The following is a 19,149-nucleotide window of genomic DNA, read 5'->3' as shown; positions in this document are numbered from 1 at the left end:
CCAAAAATAAATAAATTGCGGTTAAAACTCGTGGAATTGTAGTGAAATATAAATAGATTTTTTTTTTTTCTTTAAATGGAATATATATATATTTTTTAAAAAGGTTTGTCAAATAACTGTTTTTTATTTAAATGATTAAATGTTTTCTCACGAAAAGAAAAGGTTATTTGCAAAAAATAACGTTACAGAAACATTCTGTTACGATTTGCAGACTTTTCACAGCTCTATGTTACCTGAAGATTTTTGAGCGTTGGGAAGATGAACATCCTGGATGTGGCCTAAAGACAAACGACGTAAGATGTGCCCCTACTAGTCAGTGCTGACTGAAGCTAAAAGATTTTTATTTTTTTGAAAGCATGACTTCACAAAAATATATGTATCATTACCATAATAAAAGTTTTGGCCACAATTACAAAAAAAAAAAAAAATCAATTACAATTACAGAATAACAAATATATTGTTTTAGTGGGATATATTTTATTTGATTGAATAATATTGAGACACATTTATCTCCATACAAATACAGTATTTAACATAAGAATTAAAAATGAAATAAGTTTCAATAAATTCTAACGAACTGAGCTGCTCATAGTAAAGTCTAACAGATTTCCTTGCCCTGCATCCATCTTCCCCGTTACTTTGACCAGCTTACTGGAAAAAGAGAAGCATACTGATGCCTCCTTGTTTCACTGAGGTCACAGTTAGCTTAGGCTGTTGTGTGGAATTAGTTTTCTCCCACATATGATACATATGTTTTTCCTGTATAGAAAAAATTTAAAATGTGCTTTTAGAGAGCATGATTTGGTGGGGCAGTGGTTAGCGCACACGACCCATATATGAAGGCCTTTGTCCTCAACAAGGGCGACCCAGGTTTGAATCCGACCTGTGGTCCTTTCCCAAATGTCTCTCCCCTGTCTCTCATACCCCCCTGGCTGTTAAAAAAAAAAAAATGTGCATTTAGAACCACATATTTCTTGTTTCCCTATATGGAATGTACATTTTTAATAGGACTTATGACTTTCTTTCAAAAAGTTTTCCATTTTCCATACAGGCCAGATATGTATGATTTGTTCTGTTTTGTTATCTTGTTTTACCTGAGTGGTGGATGTCTGCAGCTCCCGCAGTTATGATGGAGCCTCTTTGCTGTTTTTCTGGTCAGTGCTACATGTTCCTTGGTCTTCATAATGTTGTTTGTTCTCTGACAAATAGTGCAGCTTATAAAGCTAGACTATATTTACTACTTCTAGTCATAGTAGACTTGATTACAAACGCATAAAAGGCTTGTAAGAACAATGTGTATCATTTGCCTCCAGTTTATGTTAAGTAACTTTATATGTCACTTTAACTGCCAATAAAATCCAACAAATTTTCCATATTTATAATATGACGTATGTGACATGAATGTGAAAATGTTCAAGGGATATAAACATCTCTGCAAAGTTCTCTACATCTTCCAGCTTCAGGTCCCAAACAACACGCAATGTTTTTATTCCATGTTACTTTAATTTTCAAGTTAATGTATTCATCACATTAGAAAAAAAACGAAAGAATTTCATATATTGAATGTCTGGTTGATGATCACACAATAAAAGATGTGTAAAATCTGAGGTTGGCTTAGTTCCAAATCTACCCTAAGAAAATAGATTTCTCCAAGCCATCTTCCACTTTGGTGTACTCCAGGTGGGATTTGAAGAACTGGCTTTTATACCGAGGGCTGTTACGGATGTATTCAAGGTAGTCAGGGGTTCCAGGGCAAATGACGTTATCGGCCAACAGGATGCTGCCTTTCCTCAGGAGACCACACTCCTGGTATAAGAAAAGCAAACGGTTTGTTTTTGTTTTTTCTTTTTTTGCAAAGAAAAAGAAATGAGTTCAATCTGTACAAAAGTTTCAGAACAAATGTACCTCCATCAGTTTTGTGTCAGGAAGGTAGCGATCCTTCCAGTGGTCCAAGAAAACCAAATCAAATGTTTTTATCCCAAACATCTCCTTCATTTTGGGGATAAAGTCACCAGATGCTCCTTCAACTAGTTCAACCTAAAAAATAAAAAAAAATAAAACAATATGTAAACTCCAAAGCTGATGGGTTCATTCCTATGGGTTACCTCAGGTGGCAGGTTTTACCTTATCTTCCAGTCCTGCCCAGGCAATCACTTGGCGAGCTATTGCAGCATTGCCTGGATTAAATTCAAGGGTGATGAGCTTAGCCTGAGGAGGAAGCAGGCTGGCGATGCGCACAGTCGAGTAGCCACAGTAGGTTCCCAGCTCAAGCACCGTCTCTGGGTTTACTTCAGTCACCACAGAGTCCAGAATGCAACCTGAGGTCATTAGAGGGACCATAACGTCACAAAGGCCAAGTTAGAATAAATATTTCTGTCATGAATGAACAGTCATAAACTTGAAAGTTACTACCTTTCTCATCCCCCACATTCATGGCCCACTCCTTCTGCCTGCAGAACTGATCAATGGCTTTAACCACGCTGCGAGGGTCTCCTCTTGTGGCATTCTTCTGTACTGCAGCCAACATCCGCTGCAGGGAGCAAGAATAAAAAAAAAACAATAACAGGATCACTTTCACTTCCCAAAGGTCTATAAAGTTATGTTATTCCTGCAATCCGAAGAGAATAATGAAATGAGCACAGATTTTTGTGTTTTTTAAGTTAACCCTTTTTCCTCCCTTACTTTTCTTTTGTCTGAGGAGGACAGAACAGCAACAGCAGTACCAACATTAGGGGCTTGTTATTCAAGTCAGATGGTTCAGGTGAGTATGATAACCTGAATATTTGCTGATTATTGTCATATTTATTCAGCAGCTGGTATCAAACGATTTGATAGCAGCTGCTGAATAAACCAATGTTTGTTGTCAAATCAGCTAACCTCCTCTGTAAGGTGCATATGAGTTCCATACTGGCCATTAACTAGTTCCTAGGTATGTATATATATAAATTTCCAAAATTACGTTTTAAAAAAAGTGTTTATTCATGGATAATCATTTAGTCGTTAAAACCAAGACTCTTTCAGACTGAGTGTCTGATTTTTGAGCTATGTCAATATAAATAACCCAATAAAGCTAATATTTAAAGCTACAGTGTGTAATAATTACAGGGATATACAGTCAGAAATGTAATATATTATACATAACTATGTTATTTTATCATCATCTACGAGCTCAGCCTCTTAACCTTAATATTTGCGTTGCCTTAGAATTCGTTATTTATAATTACATAGGAGCGGGTCTCGCAGCCATGGAGGCAGACATCTTTGCGCTACGGCAGCGCAGAGCCAACAAACTAGCGATTGCGAGATCGCCAAAACGTCACAACGATGTAGAAAAAATAAGGGGTATATTTATTATCTTAACTTTACATGAAATCTATACCCTACACAGACTAATGAAATACTATCAGTAAAATTATCTATGTAAACAAACCTCATCACTTGAGAAGGTAGGTGATGCGGACGTCGTGGAAGACATTTTGTCCCGTAACGCTTGCCGTACTGTTGGGGGGGAGATGTTCATGTTTCTGCAGTCTGCAGTCTGACCGCTAGATGTCGCTAAAAGTTACACACTGTAGCTTTAAGGTTAAGTGTACTGATCTAACATAAAGAAATACATATCATAACCAAACAACTGTTATATTAAATTGTATTATCCTAATTAACTAAACTAATTTGATGAAAAGAGCATTAAAAGGGATGGGGCTGCTTCTATAAAAAGGTTGGAATTTTGCTGAAGAAGAAAGTCGATGACGGATTGTTGTTTTGTTAAATTTAACACGTTACATTATCAGCACTTAGTTGGCCTTTGACCTGTTAAATTCAGCCCATTAGTTCTATAGTGTTTTCCTTTTTTGTTAAAAAATGAATATTTTTGCTAAAAAAAAATCTGTGCTAAATTCAAATGACATCACTTTCTTTTGTTTTGTTTTTTTTTTTTTTGCTGATTAGGACTTTTTTTTGGCTATAAACCCACTTTACCCTCTAAGGTCAGGTTATAAGTGACCTTTTCCTTCTATCTTTTACTCAAAAACCTTTTATTGGGCCTCATGACATACTGCAGGAACTATCAGCAGGAAAATATTATTTTGCTTCCACTTTTATGCATTTTTTGTTCTCTTGCCCTTGTTTATAAATCAAATACAGCCACCTGAATAAGCAGTATGTATGACTTGGTAAAATACAGCTAAACATAAGTGCCTATTTAAAAGCTGCACAATACAGACATTCCTGGTCCCTTGAGGTTAAGATCCATGATAGTTAGGGATTCCTTGAGTCTTCATTTCAAAAGCCTGAACTGAATTAATCTCGATAAGAATTTACACTACTTTTAAAAAAAAGCACTTTGTTGTTCTTTATTTGGCCTTGTGCAACTTGATTTTCACTAATGTTGTGCATAATTTATGTACACACTAATAATTCAGGGTTCTGCTAAGCATTTATCCCTCTGCGATGTATAAAATAATAACTTTTAGAGCAAAGGTATTTGAGGCTTCAGAGGTCAATACACATAGAAGCAGAAATAAAGACATGTTCATTGACCAGCTGAGTTTAAAAAATATATATATATATATTCTTCAGAGCAGAGATAATCGAGAGTTTATACACAGGGATGCTTCACTATGATTGTAGCTTAGTCCCAAGATGACATTTTAATTCAAAAGCCCTTATTTATAAGTTAAAGGAAATTATTTTGTAAACTAACAAAATGATTTCTTTCCATGGCCATTTAAAACCCAAAGTCTATGCAAGAACAAATTGACTTAGTCAGCTCGTTCTTACGTTTAAAATAATTCAATATAAGACTTTGAACTTCAAAAAGATTGGGTAAATTATTCAGCCCAGGATTTCAGCCCACATTTGATTCAAATCATGTTCCAATGGTTAAAGTTTCTTCCTTATGTGCTCAGCAACACTTTATACCTAAACTTTATGCAACCGTGTCAAAAGATTATTTTTCCTTCCTTCTGTTTTCTAACTGAAACTGTAAGGTTTCAATAAGGATTAGGTGAACTTTGTTCTTGTTTGGTACCACACGCTTAGGGTAGGAGAATTAAAGTTAGCTTTGGCCTTTTCCTTCATATTCCTCGCCTCTATTTTTATGTTTTAATAAAATGTCTATTAAACTGGTATCAACTTTTTTTTGTGCATCCAACAAGGCCAGTAATAATCTTGGAAGGTTTTTTTTTTTTACTTTTACAGGGTTCATTGTATTTTATGTACTTAAGAGGCAGGAATTTCAGCTGGAAGTTAGGATAATACATTTCACAGCATTGCACCAATATCATTCTAGCCTGGATTGTTTATACTGACCAGATTGGGAGTAAGGTTTCATGCTCTTAATGCTAGGTTATGAGCATTAAGAAGGCTCAAATGACAAACAGCAGGCTCAGCAGATCTGTGTAGTTTTGCTAAGCCTGCTGTGCTTAGAAATGTTTTCTTAACTAACAGGAGGTGAACTGAGCACAGCCTCTTCCTGCTGTAGCTCTACCAACTTTATGCCATCGATAATCTTGACACAGTGAGATTTTTTTGCCACAAGTTAAACGTTTTTTTTTTTTTACTTTCTTTGTTTGCCTCATATTTTATCATCTGGGCTTGCTATCTGCTACAAAGTCATTTTAGCTGCAAGGGATGTTTTTAGATCATTCAGAATAAACGCTAGTGACCCTGATGATCAATATTACCAATAATGGGTCGGTGCTCATTTTACCCATTAGATAGATTTTTCCATGGAGGATTTGCTCACATGTTGGCCTGATTGTATGTGCCTTGAAAAATTTTTTTGTGTCTTTTTTTGTTGTGAAATAAAATGTAAAAAATATGATAAAGGTTAATGCATTTTCTTTAGATTTTATGTCCAAACCCAACAAAATGTATTTGTGAAGTGTTAGAAAAAGCATACGGCCAGTTTTTACTGAGAGGACCTTTAGAGGAGTGACATCCGGGAAAACTTTATGCTGAAGCAGCTGAATGAAATCCAGCACATATGGAGGTCACTGAACCCTGCAGTCAGTGACTCGATGCAATCAGCTGGTTCTCCTTAGATAGACAACTTTTAACCAATCCGACTGCATGATCCAAATGATTTCTTTTAAAGTTTGGATGACATGTACTGTAAATTGGTGCTATATACAGAAGTAGAGCTGAATAGTAACATAGAATCAACTAGTGTACTATTAGATCTCAGTATAAATCCAACTGTTTTTAAAATCTTTTAAGCTGTGTTAAAGAACACTGGTGAACAAAATGCAGATTGAACAGGTAACAAACCAAAAAGAGACATTTCTAGCAGGTTAAACTGGCAAAATTATGCATAGTGAACTCTGTTCAAACCATGCTATGATACCTAGTATGCATGAGGCAGAACTGAAACTATACCAACACATGACCTAAACTCCATAGCTCTGGTGGAGGAGATAATTGAAAAGACATCTATTAATTGTGTGCTCCATAAGACTGGCAAATATCAAAAAAGGCAGGAGCAATTCCAATGTTAACCAAAGATAACCTTGATCATTCATTTTCAAATTCACCACAGTTCGAGCAAAGGGCATCGCAAACATACTGAAGAACATGCTCTCATGGATGAGACTGAAATTGAACTCTTTTGTCAACATGCAGAATTTAATGAATTAGACCAAGCACACATTGCCCCTAAACACTCCTCTTTCATTGGTGAAACCTGTGGTGGCAGCATCATCCTGTGGTGCTGCCTGTCTTCAGCAGGGATGTAATAGCTGATGGGTCACTGGGAAGGCGAATGTAGCTAAATACAAATTATTCTAGCAAGAAACACTATTACGGCAGAAAACATTTGATAATAAGGACAGGATTTCATCTCCCATTCTAGACCTAAATACAAGAATCAGAAAAAAAGACTTCAGCATTTGTGTTCCAACACTTTATCAATCCGTTTTCATTAAGCTTTTAAGATTTAACAAAGAGGAATGGGGTAAAATTTGGGTCAAATGGTTTAAACTGTTGAGATTTATTGTTTTCCTTTCACTTAAAGTTCAAAGAGTATTTTTTTTCAAGGCACTTTATTTTTAAATAATCAGATGATTGGATAAAAACATGAGATAGGTCATTTGGAGTAGTCAGTGAATGGATGTGAATGCAAACTGCTTCATTAATATTATTTACACACTTATTTAATGTAGTGTTTCTCATGCCTCTGATTATATGAGTTTATTTTTTTTAGCTGAGCTTGTGATAAGCGGTTGTTAAGCAACAGCACACCTGAGGACGCGTAGTCTGGGTCAGTGTATTCAGCAGTCCCTCCACAATCCCATCATGCCAAATAAGCGCCAGTCCTGCATGATACTGCACAACAGTAGGGATCACCCATCTGTACAGTGCATAGAGCAGGGCAGCCCCACCGGTGCAACTGTAAAGGAGAGTGAGCAACATCCTGCAAACAAGAAAGAGATCAAATAAATCAATAAGGAATTATTATAGCATGCAGTGCCGCATTATTGAAGGAGACAGTGATAAGCAAAGCGGAGACACCATGCAAACGTCCACAGGAGACAGATCAAAGTGCGCTCCTGTCTCCCCTTACCCTACCTGTCCCTTTGTATTTAGATAATGAGATGGGTGTTTACTGTGCAGCGTACAATACAGTAGCTGCTCCTGTCTTCCAGCTCCTGCTGCACCCCCCACATCCAAGCTGAACACCCACACCCAGACATAATATGATGGTATCGCTATAAAGAAATGATCTAATATCAGCTTCAATCAACTGGGACAAAACTGGGCTTTATAAGCAGCTTTCTCACTTTCAGAAGCTGTTTATCTGTATGGAGAGCCTGTGCAAAGATAAAACAGGGAAGAGAGAGGAGAAAAGCACAGCTTGAATCTTAAATAGAACTCACTCGCTGTGAAAGCAGGGAGGAGAGCTGCTGAAAAAGGGCTACCTTGAAGTAATAATGCAGCTGTGAAAGCTCCATGGTAGTTGAGGTAATCCCTTCTGATTTAGAGTTGGAGTTGCATGGCAACAGGCTGGAGGTTAAGAGCTGTGTCACCAAAGCCAAAGAACTGAGACTTTAACCTTTACTCAGGCTTCCTCTTAACATACCAAACTAAAAAAAAAAAAAAAACAGAACTGGTAAATTTTAACAACTAAAAGAGAAAGCTGGCCAAATTTTTAAATATCAACCTTTATGTAGAGGTTAATCTACAACTGCTCCAAAATAAAGCAATAAAACAGCTAAAGTGACATTTTGAGGTGCATTAAAGACCACAATGCTTGTGCAACAGGATTGCAAGATGACATGTTATCTTTAATATGCACAACACCACAAGCACACATTTCTAAATGCAGAAGGCATGCATCAGGGCTGAACTATGGTACCCTTTAAGCAAAACAGAAACAACAGGAACAAAGTATTTTTGTCATTTATGACTTCACTAATGTCTGGTAAAGGATCTAAAAGACTTACACGTGGATGCAGGTTGTATTCCCCGTCCGCTTCTCACCTCTCGTTGCTGCTTGAGGAAAATGTGAGTTTTTTCAGACGCCGGACATATGCCTGCACATGAAACTAACTCCTCCCTCTTTTTCCTTCCATCCCCCTACACACAGAGCTGTGCTGAATGCATGCAAGGAATGTGCAGCCTCCTGAAACCTCCACAGTCAACATGGTCACACCCGCTCCTCAGCTACAAAAAAAAAAGAAGTAATTTTTGCTAAACTGTCAACAACTCTTGTCCTTTATTTGAAAAGCAAATTTTTTTGAGTTTAGATAACCTGTTTCTACCTATGTGGGTTTACTGGTTACTGTGACAGACTTCTGTTTCCATTCTACTGTAACTTATAAACCCAATTTTATTTTTCTGTGGAACCTCTAAGCAACCCCCTAAAGGCTTTTTGGATAGTTTGGGGTAATTGATTTCTACTTTCAAATGGTTTACATCTATGGTTTAGCTGAACTCTTTCAGCAGAGTTAACAATGATTGGTTATGGAACTAAAATCAACCTCTGATATCAGTTCATCGAAACTCCAACATGAAAACCAACATTGGTTATAAGTTCTTATACATTTTATTGAAAAAGTACCATATTATAAAGAAGGAAGGAACATTTAGAATATGGGAAATGTGAGATATTGCAATTTCAAAGGATCAAACAACCGATGTAATAAAAAAGTAAAACTTGGGTGAGAGTTTTTCCCGATGCGAGCACGGCTGATTTAACGCTGTCTGCTGTTCTCTGAAAGGCATGAAGCTGCTGTCTTTAGGAGGTAATCCAGGGATGTTTCAAACACTCAGCAGCTGTGGCTCTTTTCTGAGGCTGCAGTTCCAACATGGTGAGGAGAAAGGAGCTGAACTGGAGAGCTTCCTCTTTGGGCCATTCGTACTTATCCAGCAGGATCTCCAATAAGCTCCATGGTTTCAGTTTTGAGATGTGCCGCAGTTGTCCTAAGAAGAGAAAAAAAATATCTGTTAATGTTATTATTTACAGTATATGAGAAATAACTAGTGCTCCCGCACACAAATGTCCAGATTTTGTACATTTCTATTAACTAACTTTACCTTTTCTGTTGAAGAATTGTTTGGATTTTCTCCCAGAGAGAGCAAACTGGGTTTGAAGAGGTCCAAGCAGCTCAATTATATGAGCAATGTGATCTAAGGACATGGAAACATAGAGCTTATAATTTATCTCGATCTGAATAGAGCAATGTCAGCTTTGAACACACCTTCCTCTCGGGAGAATGAGGCTCCAGACTGGGGGTCAAACAAGTAGTCTCCTGTAGCCAGCTCAAAAGCCTTCAGGGCACAAACAGGGACAACAAAATGAAAAGATCTGGCAATTCTGGAATAGAACAAGACAAAAATATCTGAACAGAGAAAAGGAAGCTCACCATGCAGGCAGTACTCCAAATGTCAGCTGCAGTGTCATACTCTGAACCAATCAGTACCTCAATGGAGCGGTACTGGCATGTCTGAATATCTTCAGTGAAGTGTTTGTGCTGATAAAAAAAAAAATCAAAAAACTTAAATATGAATCTATAATCTGTACTGTACATCTGACTATCAAGGGTGAACTCAAAACCATGATCCGAGTGTTTCTTTTTTTCTGTTTCCAGATTTAATTATTGATTTTATTTAATTTTAATCATAATTTCTCAAAGTCAGATAATCAATCTGAAGTTAGTAAAGTCAGTCTATCAGTGTTTGACAGAAATGTAGAAGGTTTTTATAGTCTAGAGCTAATGGTGGGGGTAAACTGATATTTCTAATGCAATTTTTTGATCATTTTTTAAGTGACCTTCGTTTTTTATAGAAATAATTTCCCAACCAGTATTGCTGCAATATAAAAAGAGCCTTATGTAAAGGATCTTTCAGGAGTTTTTTTTATGGTTAACAGATCCTAACTTCTACTACATAAAAGTTTAGGATTCCTCACTGCAAAAACGTTCTGAAAATGAAAATGCCTTAAAATAAATGTATTTACCCTTAATTTACGGTAAGTAGGAAAATAAGATGATCTGCCATTGGAATGAGCATCTTTACCCTAAGCTAGTTGGATATTATGCACTTGAAATAAGAGAGTGCTGTTATTTTTTCTTATTTATATAAGAAAAAACAACTGCAATCAATGTAGATTGTGTTTGTTCCATAAGCAGTGTCTCCCTACCTGCTAAATTCAAGGAAAAATGCAGTTATTTTAAGAAAAAAATTAAAATGAAAAAAATTTTTGCAGTGCAAGTTTTTGCAAATAATTTTTCAAATAAGCATAGTAAAACTAAACAGGGAAAATTAAAGTATTGATCAAAAGCCAGAGCATAGGTCTTAAAATATCCTTTGAATAATTTTGAATTATTAACAAATGTATATTTCATAAAGAACGCTAGTTACACTGAATAATTAATATGTAGGTATTGATTCTGTGTCTTGCTTAATTTCTCACCACCCAGCAGGCATTTCCCAGGTCTGCAATCTTCACAACAATCTTGTCAGCATTCTGAGGCTTTAGAAGGTCTAAAGCTACATCTATGTCACTGGTTCCTAAAATACAGAAAAACATTCAAAGGGCTTTAACATATTGGAGAATTCTATGGTAAAACATTGGCTAAGGAAAGGTAAATCATTTAAAAGTTAATTAAAGGTTGTCTCGACTAGATGTTTCCAAAAGAGAACCGAAGGATCATGAGAAGTCATGAGACTGACCTCTAGCTGAGGAGGCTGGAACCGGCTCGGTGTGTGAAGTTTGGGGGAATAACACAGACCTGGAGCCAGAGGCAGGAGCATCCATGCTAAAGTTTGGACATGAGCCCAGTGAGTGTCTGTAGCTGCGGGGGACACTGTCCACTCCATCTTCACACAGCAAAGTTTGTCTCCTTATCTTAAGGTTGAGGCCTTTGAGCTTTGAATTACAAGTGGACTGCTGTGTGCTTGAAACGGCACCAGCGTCTTCAGAAAAAGTCACAGTGAGTTTGTCTGATTTCAGCTCTGATGCACTCTTCTGTCCTCGACAGCTTTTGTCCTTCGCCGATAACCGCTTATTTTGGCTCCTGGAAACCTTGCTGGACTGTGACAGTGAGTTGGCAGAAATAAGTATCAGTTAATTACAATAATGAAGGATTAGTGAACTATCAACTTCATGGCAATTGAACACAGCAAATAGTATCTAGAAATAAGTAAAAATGTCTTAAATTGAGTGTATTTACTCTTAATTTGAGCAGGTAAATAAGATGAACTGCCAATGGAATTAGATTGTTTACTTTTAAAATAAGATAATTAGGAATTATGCAATCAAAATAAGACAATGCAATTGTTTTTTCTTATTTCAAATGTAAATGGTTTTGTTCCAATTGTAGAAAAAGTGCACTTATAAGAAAAAATTACTTAAAGCAAACAATTCAAGCAAAATTAAGCAAATCCTGATGTGTCTGAAATTATTGACTGATTCCACAGTGAAAGAAAAAAATGTATGTAGGATTGGAAACCTACTTCCTTGACCTTGTCCAGGGTTCTGTTAAACACATGGTTGCTAACCATCAAGTTGCATTTAAACCACAACAACAGCTGCTAGAGGAACATTAAAATTCTTCTTGTCTTCTCAGGACACATCCACACATTAAGCAGAGAAAGCCATCCAAGAATCTGATCTAACCCAGCATTATAAAAGCCTTCTCTTAAGTTCTCCTAATTTGGACAAAGAACAATAACTTTGAATTACCATACCTTACTAACTGTAAACTTTATTATATAATTTCTGCTTGTTATCTACCATAGAGCAATAATTTATATAGTTAGAGGTAAAAAGAAATGAGCACATATAGACATTACATTTTTGGCAAAGAATTATTCAGCAAAACTGGCTTAATCTCTCTTGGTAGTAAAAAAAAAAAAAAAAACAGCAAATTGAATATTATGTATTCCCTAAATGTCCTGGAAATCTTGAAACCAATCTTTGTGCACTAGCAGATAATATCAGTAGAGGAAAACCCTTAGATCAAATATATACCGATAGAAAAGTACACTATAGGGATGATCTACTAAGGGTTACTAAAGAATGCTATGAAAACTCCTCCTAGCCTACTAGCCAGCTGCACTTAGAGTTTGTGTCTTAAATCAGCAAAACAGATTGTGAAAACATGTTTTGCCTTCATGAGTAGGCAGAATATATGTTGATCATCAAAAATATATGGAGTAAATTTGCAGATGTGATCTTACTATCCACAATGCAATTTATCACACTGAAAATATTCCAGGTGCATTTTCTGATTCTATATTTAGCATTTCACAGGGAAAACTGTCTGTATTTGTTGTGGCAAAGGGGAACTAAATTAGGAGTTAAATTAGATTACTGTTTACTGGGAAGACAGAGGTGGGTATCGTCCACACACCACTAACCATTGCAATCAAATATGCAGAGAATATTAACAAGAGTAGTAAAAACAACAACAAAAAAAACTGTTAAAAAGGGTGGTGAAGGAAACTGAAGCCTGCAGTTGGATCAAGCAGGATAGGAATAACAACAAGACCGGAAACAGCTGCCAGGAAATCGTGAGTAATTTTCATACTAGCAGTTTCTGAACTATGGTGGGGCCTAAAGTTGGAACATTATCCATTGCTTCTCACTAAAACCTCTGAGGGTTTAGCAGAAAAGCTTAATCTTAGTCTCATCTGAGGAGGTCTAGTGAAATATCCCTTTAGAATTTAGTTTATGCTGGAAACAGGAGAGTAAAAAAAAAGGCATTTTTGACATAGAGATCACGTTTAAAGACTGCTATTTAGACCTGCTGACTCCTACATGCCAAGATTTGTTAAATAATCACCTATGATAAATCAATTTGACAAGTAGCTAAAAGGAAAAATCCATCAAATAGGGATGAATAATCTATCTTTTTTTTTTTGTCTTATGGCACAGAAAAACAAATTTAAAGCTTTTTATATGACTTGGGTTAAAAAAAAACACATGTAGGCAATGTTGCATTTATCAAAGATGAAGTATTTTACAGATAAATGTGTTTGTTTCATTCTCTCATGCAAACATAACACTGATGTGAAATAAGATAGGAACGTGATACAATTATCTTACATTTCATTGTTAAAATGTGTCTTTCTGTGTTTCATATCACAAGTGTAATTAACAAACACAGCATATTCCAAAAAAGTAAAAAAAAAAAAACAAAACAATCCACTGGACTTTGCTTCCAAGTTTGAAGATGTTTCGCTCCCCATCCAGGAAGCCTTTTCTATTCGAAATGTCAGGAATAGCTTTGAGTTTGGCGTTGAAGTTTTATCTATAATACCTTGTGAATAAAACCATTGCGAAATGTTTTTGTTTACTTTTTTTGGCATGACTATGACCTGGATGACTGAGGATCTTCACAGCATATATCTTACCCATTGGCCAAGAGTTTGCAAACCCCCCATCAGCTTCCCAAAGAAGTTGAACACACTCTAAGGAAATGAAGCACAAAAGCCTTAGTTATAACAAAATTTAACAAAAATATTATGAACAAAATGAAAAAAACAATCACAAAGAAGTTCATTTCAAACTGCACACCTGTTTTTCTCTTGGGTTTCGGTTCACTGAAAGAAAAAAGAAATGAAAAGGAGAATAAATGGAGGAATATATGATCTCAAGAAGCCACACATTAAATCACCCATCAACAGAAATTTATCAAAGATATCAAACCTTATTAAGTCAAAGCAAGTATTGACCAATTTTTACAAACCTGAGCTGCTGAGAGGAGGAGGAATGGATGACTGCCACAGCTTTGTGTTAGCTGCAAGCTTTCTAATATAAACCTCATCTACTCTCAGGAGGATGTTTTCTGGCTTTATGTCTGTATGGATGACTTTGCATTTAGTGTGCAAGTAATCTAAACCTTGCAAAACCTGCAAATGAGACCTTAGTCAGAAGTGAAATGTGGAGGGATGATTACATGTAATGGAAAAATAGGATGGAGTCAAACCTGTTTGAGGATACTTTTAACGCAAGGCAGGGGGAGCCCTGTGTAGTTGGATTTGACGATCCACTTGAGCAGCTGGTGACCAAGAACCTCCAGGACCATGCACACATCTGGAGAGCAGCTAAGGAAGTTAAGGCTTTCGCAAAGAATGCATAACTGTTAGCATTGCCTGAAGTCAGTCAGAACATGACACAGAATAATTTAAGAACTATAATGCTGAGGGAAGTTGGCAGCGTTGTTTTCTGTAAAAGATACGCTCACCAGTCGGAGCAGAGACCCTGAAGTCATCAATAAGATGCACTATTCTCTCACGTTTGGGATCTCGAGGGTCACTGTCCCTTACCTAAAAAACATAGTATTTAAACAAAATCCTTTACTTAATTAAAAAATGTTGGTCTACCAAAAATGAAAAAACAAAACAAACAAAGCCAAAATAAAAGCTTCACTTAAAAATTAAATATATAAAAATGAATAATGCCGAAAAACAACAGAAACGGATGATATAATATAATGTCTACTTCATCAACTGACACATTTGAGCAGCTTGATCTCATCCAGAGCCGTCTCTGTGAATGTTTCTGCACTCTTCACCACTTTCAGAGCAACAAAGCGCCTTGTTCTGCAGGGCAAAAAATCACAACAGTGACAAGAAATTTACAGTTACCTGCAAAACCATTTATACCCTTTGAAATTTTCAACAACTTGTCATATTAACACCACATAATTGAAGATGTTATCTAGGGATTTTAGACCAATACAAAGTAGCACAAAACTATCAACAGTAAGGATAATGATATAGGAATGAAACATGTGGTGTTAGTCCCCTTTACTCAGATACCCATTGTGCAACTAAAGACATTTAGAAGTCAACTGATTAGTAAATAAATCCACCTGTGTGAATAATTCAGCTGTTCTGTGAAGGAATTTCTGGGGTTAAGGTGTCTTGCTCAGTTATCCAGAAAGACTGTCTGCAGGGTTCTAACAAAGGAACTTTGTTCCATCCATTTCCTATCATGCTTTATCCCAAGTGGGAAGCTGGTGCATATCTCTAGCAGTCTACGGGCGAGAGGCGGGGTACACCATGGACAGGTGACCAGTCCATCGCAGGGCAACACAGACACGCACACACTCACACCTAAGGAGAATTTAGAAACCAATTAACCTAACAGTCATGTTCTTGGACTGTGGGAGGAAGTTAGAGTACCCGGAGAGAACCAACGCATGCTCAGGCAGAACATGCAAACCAAATCCAGATAGAGCAGGAAACATGCAAACTCCCAAATTCCTGGGCTGGGAATCGAACCCAGATCTTCTTGCTGCAACTGAGCATCCCCCTCCCCCAGCCACTAAACTGTAATTCTTCCATAAATATGGAAGTTCCTGGACTTAGACTTAGGAGCACAAACCTTCTAGCTAAACAACTCTAAAAACTGAGCAACTGAACCAAACTTTATAGAGAAGTGGCTTGAATAAGGCGGAAGAAGCTTTTGGAAATGTCAATAAAGGGGCAGAGCAAACATAGGTCATTTTATGCAAAATTCCTACATTCTGGCCTGTATGTAAAGTACGCAGTGTGACAGAAAACAAACTCAGAACAGCACCCTGAAGACACCTTCCTTTTAACCAAACAGGCCGGTTGCTGGATCATATTGAGGGAAATAAGGTAGAAAAGATGGGAGCAATTCAGGCCAAACCTAACAGAGACCCTGCTACAGACTAGACATACGGCATAATTAGGGGTGGGTGCCCTGTATGCAGAGTCTATTAGTCCTCCATATAGTACCTAGTGGTTTAACTCCCAACTTAAGAACCTTTTCTGAATTCAGTCAACATACTGTGAAAAAAGGCCACTGGTACAGAAGTTCACCTATCAGCAAGACCAGCAGTCAAAGCAGCAATGACATTATTTTGATCCAGCGAATCCATTTAAGCTTAGATTTCAATCTAACAGACTATCTATCTTAAGGTGTTGTTCAGAGCTTTGTTCCTTCCAGTCTGACCAAGCTGGAGCTATTTTGAGGAATCAATCATGTTTCATATAAAATGCCATTTAACTAAATTAAACCAGTGGCTGTAATGTGACTCATTGTTGAAAACTTCATTTGATATGATTATTTCTAAATGATTAAACTTCAAGCAGAGTTACAAGGTCAGACATTTACTCACATCATGTCCCAGCAGAGCCATACTGTGGAGAAGTGACCCCATCCCAACTTTTTAAGGACTTGATAGCGGTCAACAAAAATGTCTCCAATCTCTACTGGGTAATAACCACCTGAAAATGCATTTTATATATTAGAAGTGAAGAGGTCATAGATAGTGCTGGGTTTTATTGCTGGGGTCTACCTTACCTATGCCATAGTCTGAAGGGTTCTCCTGTTGCTCTTCATAAAATCCAGGAGGCTCAGGTGAAGGAGAACGCTTCTGCAAAGATGGAGGGCAGCTGGGCTTCTTGCTGGATGTGTGACTCTTACTGCTGCTAGTCTTACGTGTCCTCTCAGGGAAAGGCTGATTGATCGGTTGGTTGGATGTATGAAGGGCTGATATAGCAGCTGCATAGTAAGACGACATGTTGATAGGAGTTTAAAAGGTTTCAGCAGGACTCTGGAAAAGATTGAAAAAATATTTGAATATATTCAGAAACCGCAAGTAAATCTCTTGTCCAGTAGTTTAGTCTGTGCAAATAGCTAATGGCTGCAACAGGTTGTGTGCAATGACATTTTAAGAGGGCCAATGAGTGTGTGTCTTTATTTTTAGCAGAATGAATGGCATGTCAATATAAATAGCCCCTGACTCCAGCCCAGCTGCAACAAGACTCTCCTTGAGTCTGCATGAGTACAGCTGTGGGAGCCACTGTTGTTCACATGAACTCCTGATGTGAACTTCATGATCTCCATTAAACCTTCTGGGTCCATTTTTTTTTTCTTAAGCAATTCCAATGTTATTCTGAAACTTTTTTTTCAACTTAAGTTGAATTTGGTCACAGTACTCTGTATTAAACCAGTGTCAGGCTGGGCGGTTCTAGTTCTGTACAGAGGCTATGATATATTATGTTTTGAATAATATGTGTTGGAGCATAAAAATGTAACTATAGATTTTTTTTTTTTAAGTGAATTAAAAATTTAGCTTCAGCTGTATTTCACAATCGACATCTGCTTGATCAGCATCTCCAGAGCTATTAGTGTTTTTTTAGCTCTCTTGAGAGATTAAAAAAATGACCTATTGCACTGTTTGTTTATTTAGCTTAAAGAAATTCTTATTATTGCCTTATTTTATATTTGTATGCTGTATTTTATTCTTTTATTGTCTTCTGTTATTTTTAGCTGTGTTCAGCACTTTGTTTTCAGCGGAAGCTGTTTTAAAAGTGCTCTACAAATAAAGATGATGTTTATTTTTTATTATTTTATACTTTCAGTTGTGCCCTCTAAAGAACAACTGGACCAAAATCGGTCTAGAACAACCCCTTGTAGAGTTACTAAACATAGATTGGCTTTCTAAAGATGCCAATATGCTCAAGAGGGCTATAAACCAATACACACATGTCAAATGCTGAATTATGCTATTATTGAGGCTGATTGGAGCACACTTTTTATTTTTTATCTATTATATTTTATGCTATTTGCTTTCTTTTTTGCATTCTTTTGTATTGGCCAATGCAAAGGCAGGACTAACAGATGTTCTATTTTGATTTTTGTTTTACAACAATTAAATGGTAAGGACATTTTTGGCTATTATACTGATGCGCAGGAGTAAGAAAACACAAATAAAACAACTTTAACTTGGCTAAATTGTTTATTTTATCATCATTTCATCCCCTCCATTACTTTCCATTGGGGACTTAATTTGCTAAACAGCTTCCATTTTAGTAGAACATTTTTTTTTCTAAGTGTAAAACTTTGTAATTCAGCCTATATGCGCTTATCAATGAGTCAATTGGTGTTTAATCTTTTCTTACCAGATCGTTTCTTGATTCGGAGGTCGAATAGATCCTCTTTTTTTTATCCCGTCGGCGCTTTAAAGCCAGTTAGTAGCTCTGATGAAACAGAATTAATATTTGTAAGATGGGAAAGTGCGCGTGTAAATCACCTCCACACGGCGGAGTGACTTGTCAGGACCGTGGAGCTCTGATTATAACTCCTCTCTCTGAGAGGAGGGTCAGTGTGCTGCTGCTTCAGCTTCCTGGTAATGTTTACATGAAGGAATAAGATGGATTTCCAGAACTGCGGACAAGTGATACGGAAAATCTTGGAGATTTATTAACTTCGCGCATAGAATGTGCATTACGGTAACAGAGCAGCCCGTAGCCAACGCCAGTTCGGGAAATTAAGAGAAAAACTTTAAAGTAACCTTCATAACATTTAGGTTTTTTTTTTTTTTTTTTTTTTTTTCAAAAATAAGTATCAGATCATTTTACTGTAGATCTTTGTAAAGATATATGGTCAATTATTAACTAATGCTTATCCAGTTCAGTTTTGTCCCACTTGTAGTAAATTTATTTCTCTAAAATTCAGGTGAAAACACAATTTCTTCAATTATACATATGTGATATAACAAGAGTAGATATTTCATAATTTTACTCTAGATTTCTTTGAGAGATAAACATGAAAATACCACAAAATGATGATATGCTTTCTCTCATGTTCTGTATTTTCTCTAGATAACATAATCTCATCAGATGACACAGCACATTCCAGGAAACAGTGATTGGTAAAAAGCTGTT

At 36.7% G+C, this 19,149-nt stretch overlaps 2 protein-coding genes across 2 annotated transcripts; both read right to left on the bottom strand.

Moving 5' to 3' along the window:
• Positions 1-460: 460 nt before the first annotated feature.
• Positions 461-8,597, bottom strand: comtb (catechol-O-methyltransferase b). The gene is made up of 6 exons (XM_038296053.1): positions 8,442-8,597; positions 7,240-7,411; positions 2,413-2,530; positions 2,125-2,318; positions 1,906-2,037; positions 461-1,806 (listed from the first exon to the last, which is right to left on the bottom strand). Exons 2-6 carry the CDS (start codon positions 7,408-7,410, stop codon positions 1,627-1,629), a joined length of 795 nt encoding a protein of 264 aa, XP_038151981.1. The 5' UTR covers position 7,411; positions 8,442-8,597; the 3' UTR covers positions 461-1,626.
• A 427-nt stretch (positions 8,598-9,024) lies between these two features.
• LOC119790444 (SRSF protein kinase 2-like) lies at positions 9,025-18,643 on the bottom strand. Its single transcript, XM_038295966.1, has 15 exons — positions 18,385-18,643; positions 16,781-17,033; positions 16,596-16,704; positions 14,961-15,048; positions 14,685-14,772; positions 14,433-14,539; positions 14,193-14,355; positions 14,021-14,046; positions 13,858-13,914; positions 11,173-11,533; positions 10,913-11,010; positions 9,864-9,971; positions 9,699-9,768; positions 9,535-9,627; positions 9,025-9,420 (listed from the first exon to the last, which is right to left on the bottom strand). The coding sequence occupies exons 2-15, from the start codon at positions 16,998-17,000 to the stop codon at positions 9,236-9,238; spliced, it is 1,773 nt and encodes a 590-aa protein (XP_038151894.1). The 5' UTR covers positions 17,001-17,033; positions 18,385-18,643; the 3' UTR covers positions 9,025-9,235.
• Between the last annotated feature and the right edge of the window lie 506 nt (positions 18,644-19,149).

This window comes from Cyprinodon tularosa, unplaced genomic scaffold, assembly GCF_016077235.1.
Source record: "Cyprinodon tularosa strain WSP-4 unplaced genomic scaffold, ASM1607723v1 ctg11, whole genome shotgun sequence".
Lineage (NCBI taxonomy): Eukaryota > Metazoa > Chordata > Actinopteri > Cyprinodontiformes > Cyprinodontidae > Cyprinodon > Cyprinodon tularosa.
The sequence above is the reverse complement of the archived record's forward strand: the minus strand, read 5'-3'. Positions and strand labels throughout refer to the sequence as shown.